This window comes from Schistocerca gregaria, chromosome 5, assembly GCF_023897955.1.
Source record: "Schistocerca gregaria isolate iqSchGreg1 chromosome 5, iqSchGreg1.2, whole genome shotgun sequence".
Taxonomy (NCBI): Eukaryota; Metazoa; Arthropoda; class Insecta; order Orthoptera; family Acrididae; genus Schistocerca; species Schistocerca gregaria.
This window is the reverse complement of record NC_064924.1, coordinates 643,574,920-643,595,774: the sequence shown is the minus strand read 5'-3', so window position 1 is coordinate 643,595,774 and position 20,855 is coordinate 643,574,920. Positions and strand designations below refer to the sequence as shown.

The 20,855-nt window shown below is 40.8% G+C and overlaps 1 protein-coding gene across 2 annotated transcripts in view; it reads left to right on the top strand.

The window, feature by feature from the left end:
- The window catches only part of LOC126272249 (solute carrier family 35 member F5), a 142,927-nt gene that overhangs the window by 69,198 nt on the left and 52,874 nt on the right, over positions 1-20,855 (top strand). For both annotated transcript variants that reach the window (XM_049974961.1, XM_049974962.1), the window contains 2 exons: positions 5,546-5,656; positions 16,069-16,221. In XM_049974961.1, the coding sequence (XP_049830918.1) occupies positions 5,546-5,656; positions 16,069-16,221 (264 nt within the window). The remainder of the gene's footprint in view (positions 1-5,545; positions 5,657-16,068; positions 16,222-20,855) is intronic.

Genomic DNA, 20,855 nt, shown 5'->3' with positions numbered 1-20,855 from the left:
ATACAGTAACTTGAGTGTGCGAGAGTTGTGGTTGTGTGAATGTGTGTTTCGTATTTTGAAAGGACTTTCATGTTTTAGCAGTCTTCTTCATTATGCCTCTCTGGGGCTCAACATCTCCTATGTGTTGAGTAGCAACCTACGCGTTGTTATTCCTTTATAGTCTGAATTTTGTGGTTCTGTGAGTATACATTTTTACAAAACCATCCAGAGCCCTATTGCTATTTCCAGTTCTCTTACATTTTCGTATATTGTGTGAGGGAAACATTCCACGTGGGAAAAACATATGTAAAAACAAAGATGATGTAACTTACCAAACGAAAGTGTTGGTATATTGATAGACACACAAATAAACACAAACACACACACAAAATTCAACCTTTCGCAACCCATGGTTGCTTCACCAGGATAAAGAGGGAAGTAGAGGGAAAGACGAAAGGATATGCATTTTAAGGGAGGGTAAGGAGTCATTCCAATCCCGGGAGCAGAAAGACTTACCTTAGGGGGAAAAAGGACAGGTATACACTCGCTCACATGCACACACATCCATCCGCACATATACAGACACAAGCAGACATTTGTAAAGGCAAAGAGTTTGGGCAGAGACGTCAGTTGAGGCGGAAGTACAGAGGCAAAGATGTTGTTGAATGACAGGTGAGGTATGAGTGACGGAAACTTGAAAATAGTGGAGGTCGAGGCCTCGTGGGTAACAGGAAGAGAGGATATACTGAAGGGCAAGTTCCCATCTCCGGAGTTCTGATAGGTTGGTGTTAGTGGGAAGTGTCCAGATAACCTGGACGGTGTAGCACTGTGCCAAGATGTGCTGGCCGCGCACCAAGGCATATTTAGCCACAGGGTGATCCTCATTACCAACAAACACTGTCTGCCTGTGTCCATTCATGCGAATGGACAGTTTGTTGCTGGTCATTCCCACATAGAAACCTTCACAGTGTAGGCAGGTCAGTTGGTAAATGACGTGGGTGCTTTCACACGTGGCTCTGCCTTTGATCGTGTACACCTTCTGGGTTACAGGACTGGAGTTGGTGGTGGTAGGAGGGTGCACGGGACAGGTTTTACACTGGGGGCGGTTACAAGGGTAGGACCCAGAGGGTAGGGAAGGTGGTTTGGGGATTTCATAGGGATGAACCAAGAGGTTACGAAGGTTAGGTGGACGGCGGAAAGACACTCTTCCTCTAAGCGACCCAAAAATAGGTTGGCGTACGAGGGGGCCATCCTGGTACCCATGGCTGTTCCCTTTAATTGTTGGTATGTCTGGCCTTCGAAAGTGAAGAAGTTGTGAATCAGGATGAAGCTCGCTAAGTTAATGAGGAAAGAGGTTTTAGGTAGGGTGGCAGATGATCGGCAAGAAAGGAAGTGCTCCATCGCAGCAAGGCCCTGGACGTGCGGACTATTTGTGTATAAGGAAGTGGCATCAATGGTTACAAGGATGGTTTCCTGGGTTAACAGATTGGGTAAGGATTCCAGGCGTTCAAGAAAGTGGTTGGTGTCTTTGATGAAGGATGGGAGACTGCATGCAATGGGTTGAAGGTGTTGATCTATGTAGGCAGAGATATGTTCTGTCGAGGCTTGGTAACCAGCTACAATTGGACGGCCGGGATGATTGGGTTTGTGAATTTTAGGAAGTAGGTAGAAGGTAGGGTTGCGTGCTGTCAGTGGGGTCAGGAGTTTGATGGAGTCAGGTGAAAGGTTTTGTAGGGGCCTATGGTTCTGACTTTTCCTTGAAGCTCCACCTGGACATCAGGAATGGGATTACATTGGCAAACTTTGTATGTAGTGATGTCTGAAAGCTGACGCAGTCCCTCGGCCACATACTTCCGATGATAAAGTAGCACGGTCGTGGAACCCTTGTCCGCCGGAAGAATGACGATGGATCGGTCAGCCTTCAGATCACGGATAGCCTGGGCTTCAGCAGTGGTGATGTTGGGAGTAGGATTAAGGTTTTTCAAGAAGGATTGAGAGGCAAGGCTGGAAGTGAGAAATTCCTGGAAGGTTTGGATAGGGTGATTTTGAGGAAGAGCAGGTGGGTCCCACTGTGATGGAGGACGGAACTGTTCCAGGCAGGGTTCAATTTGGATCGAGTCTTGGGGAGTTGGATCATTAGGAGTAGGATTAGGATTATTTTTCTTCATGGCAAAGTGATATTTCCAGCAGAGAGTATGAGTGTAGGACAGTAAATCTTTGATGAGGGCTGTTTGGTTGAATCTGGGAGTAGGGCTGAAGGTGAGGCCTCACCTGACTCCATCAACCACCTGAACCCACTGACACCCCGCACCCCTACCTTCTACCTTCTTCCTAAAATTCACAAACCCAATCATCCCAGCCGCCCAATTGTAGCTGGTTACCAAGCCCCCACAGAACGTATCTCTGCCTACGTAGATCAACACCTTCAAGCCATTACATGCAGTCTCCCATTCTTCATCAAAGACACCAACCACTTTCTCGACTGCCTGGAATCCTTACCCAATCTGTAACCCCCGGAAACCATTCTTGTAACCATTGATGCCACTTCCTTATACATAAATATTCTGCATGTCCAGGGCCTCGCTGCGATGGAGTAGTTCCTTTCATGCCGATCACCTGCCACCCTACCTAAAACCTCCTTCCTAATTACCTTAGCCAGCTTCATCCAGACGCACAATTTCTTCACTTTTGAAGGCCAGACATACCAACAATTAAAGGGAACAGCCATGGGTACCAGGATGGTCCCCTCATACGCCAACCTATTTTTGGGTCTCTTAGAGGAAGCCTTCTTGGTTACCCAAGCCTGCCAACCCAAAGTTTGGTACAGATTTATTGATGACATCTTCAAAATCTGGACTCACATTGAAGAACAACTCCAGAATTTCCTCTCCAACCTCATTCCTTTGGTTTCATCAGATACACCTGGTCCTACTCCAAATTCCATGCCACTTTGCTTGACGTTGACCTCCATCTGTCCAATGGCCAGCTTCACACATCCGTCCACATCAAACCCAACAACAAGCAACAGTACCTCCATTATGACAGCTGCCACCCATTCCACATCAAACGGTCCCTTCCTTACAGCCTAGGTCTTCGTGGCAAACGAATCTGTTCCAGTCCGGAATCCCTGAATCATTACACCAACAACCTGATAACAGCTTTCGCATTCCCGCAACTACCCTCCCAACCTGGTACAGAAGCAAATAACCAGAGCCACTTCCTCATCCCATCAAACCCAGAACCTCCCACAGAACCACCCCAAAAGTGCCCCACTTGTGACAGGATACCTTCCAGGACTGGATCAGACTCTGAATGTGGCTCTCCAGCAGGAATACGACTTCCTCAAACCCTGCCCTGAAATGAATCCATCCTTCATGCAATCCTCCCCACTCCACCAAGAGTGTCTTTCCGTCGTGCACCTAACCTTCAAAACCTCTTGGTTCATCCCTATGAAATCCCCAAACCACCTTCCCTACCCTCTGGGACCTACCCTTGTAACTGCCCCCGGTGTAAAACCTGTCCCGTGCACCCTCCTACCACCACCTACTCCAGTCCTGTAACCCAGAAGGTGTACACGATCAAAGGCAGAGCCATGTGTGAAAGCACCCATGTGATTTACCAACTGACCTGCCTACACTGTGAAGGTTTCTATGTGGGAATGACCAGCAACAAACTGTCCATTCGCATGAATGGACACAGACAGACAGTGTTTGTTGGTAATGAGGATCACCCTGTGGCTAAATATGCCTTGGTGAGCGGCCAGCACATCTTGGCACAGTGCTACACCATCCAGATTATCTGGATACTTCCCACTAACACCAACCTATCCGAACTCCGGAGATGGGAACTTGCCCTTCAGTATATCCTCTCTTCCTGTTACCCACGAGGCCTCAACCTCCGCTATTTTCAAGTTTCCGTCACTCATACCTCACCTGTCATTCAACAACGTCATTGCCTCTGTACTTCCGCCTTGACTGACGTCTCTGCCCAAACTCTTTGCCTTTACAAATGTCTGCTTGTGTCTGTATATGTGCGGATGGATATGTGTGCATGTGAGCGAGTGTATACCTGTCCTTTTTTCCCCCTAAGGTAAGTCTTTCTGCTCCCGGGATTGGAATGACTCCTTACCCTCCCTTAAAATGCATATCCTTTCGCCATTGTATGTCACCTGATTTTGTCAACTTAGAAGTCTGTCGGTATAATTCAGTTCCAGTGCAACTTACTCTCTTCATTTGCAAAATGCTTGTAGGTATGCATTGAAAAAAATTGCCATTGTATTGCAGGAAATCATATGTTGTTTATGTGGAAGTTCCAATGTTAATTTTGCAATTAATTCATACCTGATCCTGCTGTATATCTCTGATGTCCTTTTGCCACTACTAGGCACTGTAACATCATTCGGCTAGTAGAGCTATGAGTACAGTTGTTATTTGTAACTGCAAGACATTTTGGAATCAAATTCAATTTGTTTGGTCTTGTAAACTGAGCTTAAAATCTCCACACTTTGGAAATAGGTATTCTGATTGACTTTTTTTTGCTAAAATCTATTAGAATGTTGTCCACATAATGAATTTGTCACCCATGCATTCATTTTCTGAGAATCGCTGTAATTTTTAGCAGAATTGTGGTTTAGGTTGTTGATTTGCCACTTGATATCACATAATGGTCACAAACTGTATTTTGCAAAGGAATCAGAAATTAAATTATTTGGCAGTTACTATTACTGATAAGATCTGCATACCTGACTTTTGTTGTGTGCCCTGTTAATGAGTCTCCAATGTTCCCCAGCAAATCAAAATGTTCCCAGGTGCACTGTAGTTCACACAATGTGATTATTGTGGCATTCAAGTTTTATAGTCACATTGTGATGTATTAATCATCAACTGATAAATATTATCATCAATTAAAAAGGAATAACTACTTACAGCACAAGCATATACTACCTTTCAAACATAAAACATCAATTTCACGGATTACAGAGGTATCCAGTGCTAGTTCCTTGCACAATCTACATCTCCATATCTATTCTGCAAGACAACATATGGAGCATGCCAGAGCTTGCTACACACCGCTTCCAATCATTTTGTTTCCCAGTCCACTCGCATGTAGAATGAGGGTAAAAAGACTGTCTAAAAGCCTCCACACAAACCCTAATTTCTTGTATCTTATGTTTTGTGGCCCTTAAATGAAATGTTTGTTGGCGGTAATAGAATCGTTCGGCAGTAATTTGTTTGAAATAAAAGATATTTACAGTTTAACTACAAATATGAGTGCTAAATAAACAAATGTGTGTGGCTCAAAATGCTATGGTCATTGATGACTGTTGCTATTCCACTACTCTAACAGGTCCCCCCCCCCCCCCTCCCTTATTACTGGGATGTGTAGTTTGTGTCTGTAGGTTTGCAGAGTGGTGGTTCTCCGTGTTGTGTAGCTCCCTCAGTTTTTTACCAATGAGCATACACCTGATACAGAAATCTCCTCTACATTGTGTAAGATTTTTGTGTTATTATTCAGTAGTTAGAAACAGTAAGCATTTATTACATGTGTGTTTTTTTTTCTTTGACAGAGTGATCCAACTTATGTCCCCATCAAATTACCAGACCCAAGTGACAGAAGTTCAGGAACGGAAAGTGATGATTCATCTGTGAAGTCAGTGCGTTTTAGTAAACTTGCAGAGGTGAGTTCTTCAGAATTTTGTTTTACATCCCATCTTCTGCACTAGTAACTGTTAGAACATTTGATAAATGAAACAGCCATATTTTTTGTAGGACGACACTGTGCTTATAAAGTTTATGATAAGATATTTATTAAAATATTTACTTACTTTTGCCATCTGCTTACAAGTAAAGAAAGAGAGATGTCTAGTGCTTCTGCCATTTCATCAGTTTTCATACATCTGGCTTGAAGAAACCAACACACAGTTCTCCTAATATTTGTGTGTTGGTTTCTACTATTTTTGTCAGTCGCATTCTGATGATATCGTCACTCATTGTCATTTAGATTATTTTGCTTGTAATTACTCTAATAGAGACTACCTCAAAAAATCTCCACTGTGTCCTAGCATATGTTGTTAAAATATGTGATGGAATGAATCCACCCATTGGCTGTGAAGAGTAGGCTTCATGGATTGCCATTATGATCCATTACTTAGATGTTTCAGGAGTAACAAGATAATGTGGGAAATATCTGTTCAGCAAAATATAGGTTGATCAAAAAAAGAAAATATAGTCAATTTTATAGAATGGAAACATGAAAGGAATGTCTAAAATATTAATCAATTTGGAGGACGACATTTTTCCACCAGACTGCAAACAATTTTTTTTCCGCCCACACTAAGAGTTTCATTCATTGCCCATTCTCAATGTGCCTCTAGTAACGTGTGGCTACATCATTGTCATTAATGTAAAAATCTCGTAGCATACACACTTATGCAAAGTGCAGTCATCAAATATCCTCATCTTGTAATATTTCCTACAGAACACACTGTATACACTCACTCAGTGAACTGTCACATGTGCAGTTTGCATGGGAAATTTTGAACCGATTGAATCAATACTAATCAATTATTTTTTATTTCAATATAGTGTAGAACCCGTATACTATGTTACTAAAACTTCATTAATGTGGAACCATTGCTTCCTATGTACATCTACACTCTGCAAACCACCATGAAGTGCGTGGGAGAGAGTATGTCCCATTTGTATCAGATATTATGGTTTCTTCCCATTCCATTCACGTGTGGAGCATAGGAAGAATGATTGATTGAATGCCTCTGTGCCTGCTATAATTATTCTAATCATGTTGTTCACAATCCCTTTGTGAGCAACACATATGGGGTTATAGTAGATTCGTAGAGTCACCTATTAAAGCCACTTGACTTTCTCAGGATAGTTTATGCCTGGCTTCAAGAGTCTGCCAGTTCAGTTTCTTCAACAGCTCTGTAACACTCTCCCATGGGTTAAACAAACCTGTGACCATTTATACTGCCTGTTTCTGTATAAATGTTCAATATCCCCTGTTAGTTGTATTTGGTACAGATCCTGCTCGCTTGAGCAATATTCTAGAATGTGTGACACGAGTGATTTGTAAGCAATGTCCTTTGTAGACAGATTGTACTTCCAAAGTATTTTACCAATAAATCAAAGTCCACCACCTGCTTTTCTCATGACTGAGTCAATGGGATCATTTCATTTCATATTCCTGCAAAGTGTTACACCCAGGTATTTGTATGAGCTGTCCAATTCCAACTGTGACTCATTGATATAATGGCCAGGATACTAGACATTTTCCTTTTTTGAAGTGCACAATTTTACATTTCTGAACATTTAAAAAGTTGTCAATTTTTACACTTCTTTGAAATCCTGTCAAGATAAAAAATAAACATCAAGGGTTCCAATACAATTCCCCAGGGCACACCAGAAGTTACTTCTACACTTGATGACAACTCTCCATACAAGATAACACACTGCATTCTCCCTACCAAAAAGTCCTCAATCCAATCGCAAACCTCATTTGATACCATAATATGATTGTACTTTTGATAATAGGATTGGTACTGAGTCAAATGATTGAGAAAAGAGTGAGTTACTCTCTGTTGATCCATCATGGACATGGGGCCGTGGCTGGTCAAGCAATTATAAGTGAAATTCACCAGTAGCCGTGTAATTGACATATTATTTTATTTTATCTACCATTTTCGTCATTCCACTACGCCATCTTTAGGCCCCATTTGCGTCTCTCAAAAATAAACAGTACAGTCATTCCTGGATGTCATGAATTCAAGACAAAGACTTGATTGCAACCAAGTCTTCAGATGAATGACTTGGGACACGGGTTTGAATTCCCAACATCCAGGAAGATATATGGCACTGTATGACTGTTCCGCTTATTTTTGTAGAGATGCATATGGAGCCTGAAGATGGCATAGTGAAATGCTGAAACTGGTTGTCAAAATAAAATAAAATGACATCTCTGTTGGCGAATTTCATTGATAATTAAGTGTGAATTAGATTTCACAAATTGATGTTTTTGAAATCCATGCTGGTTGGCACTGAGGTGGTCATTCTGATACAGGTACCTCATTGTGTTTGAACTCAGAATATGTTCTAAGATTCTACAACAAAAAAGTGTCAAGGATACTGGACAGTAGTTATGTGGATCACTTCTACTGATCTACTTGTAGATGGGTGTGACCTGTGCTTTCTTGCAACTGCTAGACACAGTTTTTTGTTGGAGGGATCTATGATAGATTATAATTAGAAGAGGGGCTAACTCAACCACAAATTCAGTATAGAATCTGTTAGGGATTGAATCAGGCTCTGGAGCTTTCTTCAGTTTTAATGATTTTAGCTGGTTCTCAATGTCACTGACACAATTTCTATTTCACTCATGTTTTCAGTAGTACTAGGATTAAACTGGGGCAGTTATACTGGCTTTTTCTTTGTAAAGGAAAATTTGAAAATAGAACATTGAAAAATCCAGGGTAGAATGTAACAATATTATGAAAAGACCAGTCTGTATATGTGCAGATGGATATGTGTGTGTGTGTGTGGGGGGGGGGGGGGGGGGGGAGAGAGTGTATACCTGTCCTTTTTTCCCCCTAAGGTAGGTCTTTCCGCTCCCAGGACTTGAATGACTCCTTACCCTCTCCTTCCCTCTTTCCTGGTGAAGCAACCTTGGGTTGTGAAAGCTTGAAATTTGTATGTGTGTTTGTGTTTTTTATTGTGTCTATCAACATACCAACACTTTCTTGTTTGGTAAGTTACAGCATCGTTGTTTTATATATATATATTTCCCACGTGGAATGTTTCCTTCTATTATATAACTATTGAATATCATTGACTGTTGAAAATAATTGACCTAAATTGTATTTTTCTGAACTGTTGTGCTTTTATTAGTTCAACGGCTGCTCTTAACTAAGAGAAGCTGTCAGTACTTTAGAGGCTTTGTTCTGCATTCAAATCATATTCCAGAGGTGTAGAGACATGAAATGTGATAGCTATGCCTGTTGTAGTGGTTATCAAAAGGTTTTTGATAGTGTACAACATGGCAGAGGTGTAAAAAAAAAAAAGGTGTGCCTCTGGGTAATAATTAACTTATATTGGAATCAATATACTGCTGAGAGAGTGAAACAAAAGAGATCAGACACATTAAAGTTATGCCAAGGAATGAGACAGGGCTGAATTTTTCACCACTAATATTCAATCTTAATTCTGAATATACCTCCAAAAAAGCCCTTTTAAATGTTAAAGAAGAGATCATCTTAAATGGAGAGAAAGTGAGCAATATGTGCTGCATCAATAATATTCTGTACTAATAATAAATATGTAAAACTGTTTTGTCTGTCTGACCACTCACAAATTGTATTTATTTAATTTGTTTAACCTGATTTGATTAGGGCCATCAGGTCCTCTCTCATATCAGACGAGGGCTTCACACGTACAGCACCTAATTACATATTTAGCTTCCTCTTTGTTTTCTTAGTGGTATAGTTCTTAAACTTCTAACGTGGTTTCTCTCTGTTTACGAGATTTATTCTCACATTTTTGCAATTGTAAAGTGTTGTGTCTGTAGTACAGTTTTCATTTCTGTGGAACAGCCAGCTTTGCAGCTTATAAGGCATCAGCATCCATTGGTGACATGTCAGGAGATTAGCAAGTTGCTTATCTAGGTTTCTGTCTATTCTTTGTCAGTTCTTTAGTTAGAAATACTGGAACGGGTATGATGTGTGCATGCTGTTTCCGGACACAGTAAGAGCTGGTCGCAGTTTGCTTTCGGCTATGGTTGGTCGTCTTCAGGCTGCTGCCTCGGGCTGTAAGTGGAGGTGGAAACCTGACACATTACATGAGACACCTCAGGTGTTGTTTGTTTTGTCCACGGGATCTACTGTCGAGCCACCTAGCAGTGTACCCAATGCGGTGGATCGGCTTTCACAGAAGAATGAGTGGCAGGTGGTAATGCATCTGCATTGCTCAAGGAAGAGGGCCAGTGGGAGGCTGGCCGTCTGACCATGCCTATTTACCCTCTGAATGAACAGGTTGCTGCTCCTTTATCAAGATATGGGCAGGCACATGGTGGTAGGGGTTCACTAGTTATCAGGAGATCCAACATTAGACTCATTATGGAGCCTCTTAGGCAGATGGCATTCAGAGCCGGGAAAAAAAAAAATCCAATGTGCACTTGGTATGTCTGCTGGGAGGCCTCATCCGAGATGTGGAGGAGGCCTTGCCAGTGACTATTGAGGATGCAGGGTGCAGTCATTTGCAATTTGTGGCACATGAAAGCACCAACTATACCTGTCACTTGGATTCTGGGCCACCCTCAGTTTGTATAGGCAGTTGGCAGAGGTGGTGAAGGCTACTGCCCTCACACATGGGATGCAAGTAAAGCTCACAATTTGCAGCATCATTCCCAAAGTTGATCGGGATCCTTTGGTTTGGAGCCGTATGGAGAGTCTCAACCAAAGGCCTCGTCGACTCTGTGGCAGTCTTGGCTGCAGATTGCTGGATCTGCATTATAGGATGGGGAATTGTAAGACTTCACTTGATAAGTCATTGTTGCACTACACAAAGGAGGCAGCTACTTGGATAGCAGTGTACTTGTGAAGCGCACATGTTTTTTTTTTTTTTTTTTTTACTCACAGATAGCAAAATCACACCATATTTAGAGTCTGTTGAAATTTTATCAGTGAATTGTCAAAGTATTCATAATAAAGTCCTGAATGTACTGCCCTCTGGAAAACTTCTCACATTAAAATTATTCTCAGGACTGAGAGCTGGATGAAACCCAAAGTAGGAAGCTATGAGATATTAAGTTCTTCATGGAAAGTATATCAAAAAGACAGATTAGATGCCAGAGGAGATTTTGTGTTCATTTCAGATGACAAAAATATTGTCTCTACTGAGGTTGATTTTGATGTTACAGTGAAATTATCTGGTTGCATATAACAGGTCTAGGTGAAATCAAGTTAATTGTTGGATGTTTTAACTGGCCACTCAATTCCACTGGGGCTGTTTTAGAGTCATTGACATAAAATTTATGGTCAGTAGTGCAGAAATACCCAGATAGTGCAACATTAGTTGGAGATGACTTTTTACCAAGTAGAGACTGGAATGTCTATGGATTCATTGCAAGGAGTACAGATGGTGTTGCAAAGTTCTTTAGAACATTGTTTCTGATAACTGTCGCAGCTAGCTTGACAGCCTATACACAGCAGAAATATTTTAGACCACCTAGCTCCATACAGGCCTGAATTAATCAATGGTTTCAGTCCGACCCTTGTAGCCGCCCCCGGTGTAAAACCTGTCCTATGCACCCTCCCACCACCACCTACTCCAGTCCTGTAACCCGGAAGGTGTACACAATCAAAGGCAGAGCCACGTGTGAAAGCACTCACGTGATTTACCAACTGACCTGCCTACACTGTGACACTTTCTATGTGGGAATGACCAGCAACAAACTGTCCATTTGCATGAATGGACACAGGCAGACAGTGTTTGTTGGTACTGAGGATCACCCTGTGGCTAAACATGCCTTGGTGCACGGCCAGCACATCTTGGCACAGGGTTACACCGTCCGGGTTATCTGGCCAACACCAACCTATCCGAACTCCGGAGATGGGAACTTGCCCTTCAATATATCCTCTCTTCTCGTTATCCACCAGGCCTCAATCTTCGCTAATTTCAAGTTGCCGCCACTCATACCTCACCTGTCATTCAACATCATCTTTGCCTCTGCACTTCCGCCTCGACTGACATCTATGCACAAACTCTTTGCCTTTAAATATGTCTGCTTGTGTCTGTATATGTATGGATGGATGTGTGTGTGTGTGTGTGTGTGTGTGTGTGGGGGGGGGGGGGGGGGGGGGGGGGCGCATGCGCGCGCATATACCTATTCTTTTTTCCCCCTAAGGTAAGTCTTTCCGCTCCTGGGATTGGACTGACAAGCTCTTCATTCATGTCCCCAATCATACTTCTTCAAGTATTGTATACAAAGAAGCTTCATAAGTATAAAATAAATGCCACATGTTCCAAGTCTCAGGCACAGCTATCAATAAATACCTGGACAACACCAGTTTTCTCAGCTAGGACTGTAATGTTTGCTGACAGTTTAAATAATCTTAAACATATTGTATCAGGACTTGATAAAGGTAGTAAGCTTATGGCCAAGGAATCAACATAAATAAAACAAATTAATGGTGATCAGCAAGAAAGATTTGTTGAACAGTTAGACAAATATAAGTGACTGGGAACTAACATTTATAACTAACAGGATAAATGGCAAAAAAATTAGTTGCTATTGAGAAAGCCAGAGCTGCATTTTGTAAAATGACTAATGTGTTGAAGAGCCATTACCTATTAGTAGAAAAAAAGTTAAGTTTTGTACATTGCTACGTACTTCCCATTTTTCCTGAGCAGCCGAGATGTTGACTAAGAACAAGACGATGGGCAAACGACTTGAGACAGTTGAGGTGTGGCTGTACAGAGGGGAATGCTGAAGTGCAATGAATAATAAAATTACTAACAATGGTGTTCTCGGCCAAATGAAGAAAGAAAAAGAAGTCCTAGCCATAATAAAATGCAGAAAACAGCAATATCTCTGCCATTCTGCAAGGAAAGACACTCTGATATAAACTGATGCAGAAAATTCCTCAAGGAAACGTAATTGGTAGAAGAAAATATTGGCTTAGAAACTTAAGGACATGGATGATGATGGTAAACACTGTGAGAAACTGTATGTTGTTGTTGGTGGTGAAACTGATATCCATTTTTTCATAGTGCTAGCTGTTTCATAAACGTCTTACTGAAAGGTTAACAGGGCATGATGTGTAAGTTTCATGCTGTGACAGTGGGTTATTGTATGAGTACGTTTTAATTATTTGAGAGAAGTGCTGCCTTGCAGGCATGTACTGCCGTTGTTTGAATGTGTCTTCAGATCTGCATCTGAGCGTCACAGTGTTTCAAAATAAATGTTATAAACACAATATTTCTGTAAATTGTGTAAGATCATATGTTGCCTCTTTTTGTGGTGCTGTTGATGTTTTGCTCCACCATAGGGTAACTATTGGCAAACATTATTTCTGAGTGCCACAGAAGCAAGTATTTGAGCCTCACCAGGATCAGTACAGGTGCTATTCTCCTGAATTTGTGCACAAGGCAATTGCTGCTGTCAACTGAGTCATGCAGAATGTAGGTGGTGAAGTCAATTGCAATTGGTAATATAAACTCTTGCTTAAGTTTTCATGTATCCTTTTATGTAAATTTTGCTTGTTCCGTCCTTTATATTTTCAAATGGAAGAAATTGTTTTCATGAAAAACCATCTCTTATGCCTCCTTTTGTAGCATACAATTGACTTACTGACTTGGAAACAATTAGTTTAATATGATGCTATAATTTATGGGCAAGACAGTAATCCAACAGGAAAGAAAGATGGCAGAAGTTAGCTTGTTCTGGCCACAGTCAGTGGTAACTGTGCAAGGTGTACAATGATGTGGTGCAGTGGATTGGGAGGGGGAGATAAAACAGATGAAGAGGGTCCTGTGGGGAAGAGGTTGTGGGTGTAACATGAGTGAAGTTATGATCCGGAGTGAATTAGGGTCCGGAGGTAGTGGAGATTGAGGCCAGGAGGATTACAGGATTGAAGGATGTGTTTCAAGGACAACTTTAATGTAGGTAATTCAGAAAAGTTGATGTGGAGGAAGCCTGAGCTGGCACAGACTTTGAAGCAGCCATGGAAGTTGAGCATGTTGTCCTCGGCAGCATGTTCTGAATCTGGGTGTCCAACTCTGGTCTCGGCCATGCCATATGCCAGCTCTGCTATAACTTCTGCACAGCAATTTATGTTGTTATGGCCATCAACCTGCTGGCCACTCAAATTAATGGCCATCTCTGAACTGTGACCAAGAGCAGAACTGACCACCCAGTGGCAGAAGCAGCCATAGACCACTGCATGCTCTATTTCAATGGCTGCTTCACAATCCATGCCATCTGGATCCTTTCCCCCAATTCCCTAAATAACATTGAATTGAGTTGTCCTTGTGACACATTCTTCGATCCCATTCTACTCCTGTCCTCAGTCTCCATTAGTTTGTGTCTCACACTCACCTTCATCTTGGCCCAGGATCATAACTTCTGACATCCTGCATCCACCTTCTCTTCCTCACAGTTTCCCCTTCTTCTGTTTTATCTTCCCCTCCAAACTGTGCTGCATTCTCCTTTCTCTGCCCACGTCCAAGACAAACAGCTCACCAGTGCCTCATTCCTGTCCCCTGTACCAGCTGCTCTCCTTCCCAGCCATCAGCTGTCTTTCCTCAGTGCTTTCTGGCACTCGCTGTCTCATTTCTGCCCTCACTCACTCCAACCAATACAACAGTTCATTCCAGTCGATGTACAGTTCCAGCACGATGTAATCAGCAGGACAATGTCATTGCACAAGTGTGTGTGTGTGTGTGTGTGTGTGTGTGTGTGTGTGTGAGTGAGTGAGTGAGTGAGTGAGTGAGTGAGTGAGTGAGCGCGCGTGCGTGCCTGCCTTTCAGTGACTTAGTGTCTCTTCTATTAATCCTTAAATTATTTAATGTTATTAGAATATTTGAATCCTGCCACAATAACTGAGCAAGAAATGTGTAATACACATGATATCATTTCAAATATGAAATTTTTGCATTATATTTTGTTAATGAGATAGTAGTTTGAGTGCCTGGAATCATGTTTGTTCTATAAAGAATCCGTGCATAACTTTTATACTTTTTGTAACAATTTCTACACCTTTGGTTCCTCCAGCACCAGGTTTTGGAACAATTCTCTGCTCTCCCCACATGCATAACCAGTACATATTACACAACTTTCTTCCTATTTCCTACATTTCCCTTTTTCCTGATAAAGACACTTCAAATCTTGAAAGCTAGATATTTGTCCATGTTTGTAATTATTTTCCTTGTATTGGCCAACTAGGTTCACTTGACAGCTTCAGTCCCTATACATTTCTTGTTGATTCCCTTTTTTTCCATTACTTCATCTTCTTCTCATGTTGCTTTTCCTTTCTTTCCTGGAAGTTGTTTCTGATTTTATTTTCCGTGCCTTAGTAGACTTCTAAATTGAGTACATTAGTCATGAAACAGTTTGTCTGTTGTTTCTGATTCTTTGATGTTGTTTCTATACTGTTCTTTTCTTATTTCTGTGATAGAGGCTGTTGGTGATTTCTTTTTGCAGAAAAATGGGAATACAGAATTGACATGCATATAAAATTTCTCGTCTTGTGACTGTAATGTAATATTTTAGCTTTATACCTATAAGGATTCATCTCTTGCCACAAATATTTGTAGTTAAAACTGTACACTCTTTCCATTCTATTAACCCTTCTATTCCTTGGAGATTTTTAAAATCCATTCTGCTGTATGTTTTATCCAAAGTATTTAAATTTATTAATCCTTTCTGTTTCGTGTGCTGGTGTTTCTACATATTTTGGGCATCTTTCACGTTTGCCATGAATTAAGTTTCTTTTCAGCTGAAAATTGAAGACCAGTTATGTTATTTCCCCTAAAACACTTTCACCCATACATTTCATATTAGATATTGTAAAATTACATGGAGACAGAACAGCTGGCTAGCACCTACCCTTAGGATGTGAAGTTCCAAGTAATACCAACAAATACACACACACACACACACACACACACACACACACACACAAAACACCATACAGGTTTTAGAACTGTCATCTTCCTCTGTCAGGGAGGAAAGAGGGATATCACTCAGACCTCAGATTGATAGTGAGGATAAAGGGAGTCAAACATTTTGTTCTCCTTTTTAAATGTGTATCAACATTACTTGAAGTGTAAGTACTGTCACCCATTCTATCTGCATCTAATTTTACATTTTTCACCAGTGAACAATCCTTTCAATACCTTCGATACCTTAGGTACTGTGTTTATAAGAGGTTACGAATTATGTTGTTTATATCTGTACCTGTCAGCCATTTCCAATGGTTCATATTTCAGTGCTTAGTGAGTACACACTCTTCTGCCATCCAAAATATTCACAGTATTTATTGAAACTCTTACTCAAACTCTAAATAATTCTCACCACTTTTAGGTGCGCCATATGTCAGAGACAGATGCCACGGAAGCACTGTTGGCAAGACTGTCATACCAGGCAAGTGTACGTGCTGGAGAAGCTGCTCGGCGAGCCGCCAGTAAGTTGCCGTTGCAGCGCGTCGCCAAAGTTGCTCTGATGTTTTGCCTCCTGGTAAGCTGTGATTCGTGTCAAATTGTAAAATGTGAGAGATGGTACGTGTAATATTATTGTGCGTTATGTGGAATTCCATCACTTTTGGACACAGAAGTAATTAATTAAATTAGATTAGTGATGAAGTAATTAGTATGTTGTGTAACTCTTGTCATCAAGAAGAGCCTCTAAGCAAATGAAATGAATCAAACGTTGCAAGGATATGGTGCTGTAGATTAAACCAGTTCCTCTTTTAGACCACTCCTGGTTGATTGATTTCTTGCACATACAATATCTGTGTAAACTGTGCCCCCAGCAGTTCTTAGTGTTTAAGTCACTGTTAGTGTTCCTGCTCTACCTTTACAAAATCAAGTTACGTAATATTTACTTTCAGGCTTATCAATTAATAAAATAATTCTCACAGGTAAATAATACATTTGATTCTCTATACAGTACTAACAGTTTATCATCATTAAGGATTATTTTATATTTGTATATACAGTCAAGTTCTGTTGGTTGACTGGATTTTTTATCTTAATGTATGATGATAATGATTTAATACCGGTTGGTAGAATTAAGTGACAATGTAAATAACAATAATCACAACTATATGAGGAAAAGGCAGATTGATACTGCAAAGATGACACGTTGAGTTACAGACAGGTACAAAGAAAAGATTAGTACATGTTTAGCTTTTGGCCACAGCCTTAGTCGGAAACACACTCACATTCATTCACACAAGCAAGCACACATGACTCCAATTTGTGACACCTTCGACTCTAATGCTGTTGTCACATTGAATGGAAGCAGAGATCTGGAGGGGGTGGAGAAGGGGGAGGGATAGTGGGGCACAATGCGGGGGGAAGAAGAGCATTATCTGGAATAGCATGCAGGGGCTAGGAGGAGGCATGATAAGACTGCCATCAGGCACAGCATTGGGTGGCTGTGGAGCAAGGTGATTAGGAAGAGGGAATGAGGAGTGGAAAAGGAGAGGAGCAGGGAAGGGGAAAGATGGCTGTGTGCATTTGCAGAGGGTGGCACACAAAGAGAGTGAGAGGATGTGACTGGGAGGAAGAGATAAGACTGAGGGGACCCAGACTGTTGGGTGGAGCGTGTGTGTACAGCAGGTTACCTTAGGTTGAAGCTGGGGTGATTTTGGGAATGAAGAATGTGTTATAAGGATAACTCACATATGCACAGTTCAGAAAAGAGGGTGATGTAGGGGAGGATTCAGATGGCCCAGATTGTGAAGTAGCCACTGAAATCAAGCAAGTTATGTTCAGCTGCATATTGTGCTATATAGTGGCCTACATTGCTCTTGGCTGCAGCTTTTCAGTGGCCATTCATCCTGATGAACAGTTGATTGGCAGTTATACCAATATATAAAGCTGTGCAGTGATTGGAGAAGAGCTGGTATATGACATGGCTGTTTTCACAGTTGACCTGGCCTCTGCTGGGTGAATAAAATAAAATAATAAACTTAATGAGTATGCACCACAGAAAATCAAGATAATGTAGGAATATTCACCTCTGGGATAAATACCAGTTGCTGACACTGTTGATTTTTTCCACTTTTGTTTTCCTAAAATTGTAGGTTTGTTTAGTATTTTATGATAGAGAAGGAAGAAAAGTCCCAGACTGAGTAAACTACTACGAGTATCATTAAAAAATTATAACTATTTATAGTCAAAAACTGTCACTCATTACTACAGTAAATTTGCATCTGTAATACTCTCTAGATAACACTACCTCAGAAATTAAAATTTTAATTTTTGTTCATATTCCATTTTGGTTCATTTTATAGTCAGACACATCAGTTTCCTGTTTTGCAAAATAAATATTATTTATCAGAACAGAAGCATACCACATTGTAAAATTTTCTTCTTTAGTTTACTTCTGTTGTAATTTCCAGTGCAAACGATCAATACACTATAATAGAATGCAAGATCTTTCAACAGAAAAATGAGTACTTACTATTTTCTTTATATAACATTATAAAGTTTGTTTAAAAGAATAACAATTTCTTTTAGTTTGTAGATAAAATAAAGATCAAAAATAAAGATAAAAATAAGACACATTGACAAAATGGCTGCATCTCCTCTTCCGTTGGCCATTATCTAAAAGATTGTGTCATCTGACATGGTGAATCGACCAAAGGTGTAAAAGGCAATATGCACTATTACGATATGCTTCAACATGTCATGAAACAAGAAAAAACCATTTACTTAAATAAAGTGTTAAAATAAGTTCTGCCTGTATATCTGCAAATGTATGCAGTTAGACTGAAGAGGAAAATCGAATCATAAAAGGACACTATGTGATCAAAAGTATCCCGACACCTGACTGTGAATGGCTTAAAAGTTCGTGGTTGCTAGAATCCAGTATGGTGTTGGCCCACCCTTAGCCTTGATGACAGCTTCCACTCTTGCAAGCATATGTTCAACCAGGTGCTGAAAAGTTTCTTGTAGAATGGCAGCCCATTCTCACAGAGTGCTGCACTGAGGAGAGGTATCAATGTTGGTCGGTGAGGCCTGGCACAAAGTCGGAAACACTCTTAAATGGCAGTACATTGAAGGCATAAAAAACAAATAATAATTGAAAAATGAATGTGGTCTATGCAAAAGGGCACATCAGCGAAATTAAAATCTTCTGCTGGAACATTCAATGCCATGCGTTGTAACATGCTTGTGTGTTCCTTGATGTGACAAAGAGGTTGAGATTTTGCTGCTCATGCCTGCCTCACTTTTCAATGGTGTCCATCCTGATGTCATTCAGTATGTGAAAGGAGGATTTCTGCTATGACACATTGCAAAGTTCAACTGGTCCTAAGCATGCTCAGTCTGGCTCATGTTCACAGATACCATGAGCCATTCAATTTGGTCGATTTCAGCCTCCTTCTGGAAGGTGTTCAAAAGGTTTGTGCAGCACACTCCTACATTATTGTTTCAAAAGATGGACCGAGTGCCAAAATTTTGACTATGGGGTCAGGTAATAGGTTTAGCATCCTGACCAAGTATTGCACAGCCCTCGAATTACCTTTGGCAGCTTGTATAATAATTTATTATATCACGATTGCTTAGATATATCAAAAATATTCACATAACCTGTTTCAGCAAGCAGTTGCCTTCTTCAGACTACTGAATCCACTAAAGAGCTTTATACCGATATACAAGGTGTGATTGGAAAGTTTTAAGAATGAGTGTCTAATTGTAAATTGTGGTACTTACATGCTACTGTGATGCATTTCCATCAAAATAGTCCCCTTCTGACTGCACACACTGACTCCAGTGGTGTTTCCACTTTTGCAAACATTCCTTGTAATGTTTTTTCTGAAGTGTGTTAGGGACATACTCCATATTTGCCTGGACGTCGTCAATCGAGTCAAATCACTTCCTTTTCAGTGAAAATTCCAGTTTAGGTAAAAGTCCACAGGGGCCAAACCAGGGGAATATGGCAGTTCTGGAAGCACAGGAATTTTGAATTTGGTCAAAAATTCAACATTGGAGTAGGCACGATGAGCCAGAGCATTGTCATGGTGTAGCACCCAACCCCTGTCTTTCCACAATTCAGGCCTTTCTTCTGCACCTTTTTGTGCAAATGCTCAAGGACACATTTGTAGTATTCCTGGTTAATTTACTGTCCTCCACAGGTAAATTCATGATGCACAATACTGGTAGAACCGAAAAAAATCACCACCATTGTCTTCACCTTCGACCAACTTTGCCGTGCTTTTTTCGATCGTGGTGAACCTGGAGTCTTCCACTGCGAATTCTACACTTCGGTTCCAGGATCATATCCATATACCCATTATTCATCACCTGTAATTACCCTATTCATCAAATCTGGGTCATTTTTAGTCCGATTAATCAGTTCTTGGCACACTTCAAGTCGGTATTGTCTCTGGTCACTTGACAACACTTTTGGAATGAATTTTGCAGACACTTGATGCATGTTCAAATATTCAGTTAAAATAGACTGAACAACATAGAAAGTTAAATTAAGTTCATCAGTCACCTCTCTAATTGTAAGTCTATGATCAGAGCACACTAAGTCGCAAACTTTCACAACATTTTCATTCGTTTTTGAGGTGGAAGGACAGCCGGACCATGGTTCATCTTCAAATGATATGAGGCCATTTTTAAATCTGTTGAACCAGACAAAAACATTTGACTGGTTCATACAATTATGTCCAAAAGCTGTTTTTAATAGTTCATAAGTCTCTGAAGCTGATTTCCCGGTTTTAAAACAAAATTTCGCGCAAACTCATTGCTCCGTTTTTATGTCCATTTTCACACAGACAGGATCCGGCATCAAGCCCTAATAGACCTACACTCAACCAGCTGCCACAATGAACTGAATTAAGGAAACACAGTTTCCTCTCAGAGGGCGTTCAAGGACAAGGCAATGACTCACTCCCCACCCTCCGTGTACCTCCTGCCATACCAACCTGCCTGCCATACCAGTAAGCAGTTGCGGATCCATTCTTAAAGCTTTCCAGTCACACCTCGTATAAACAGATAAGAGTAAGGCATGTTATATTTAACTGAACATGGATCACATTGTCACATTATAAAAGCATGAAATTAGAATATTACCCTGTATTATTATATGGGGATATTGGAGTGGGAGGTTGGGGTGAGGGTAGGCAGCAGGGG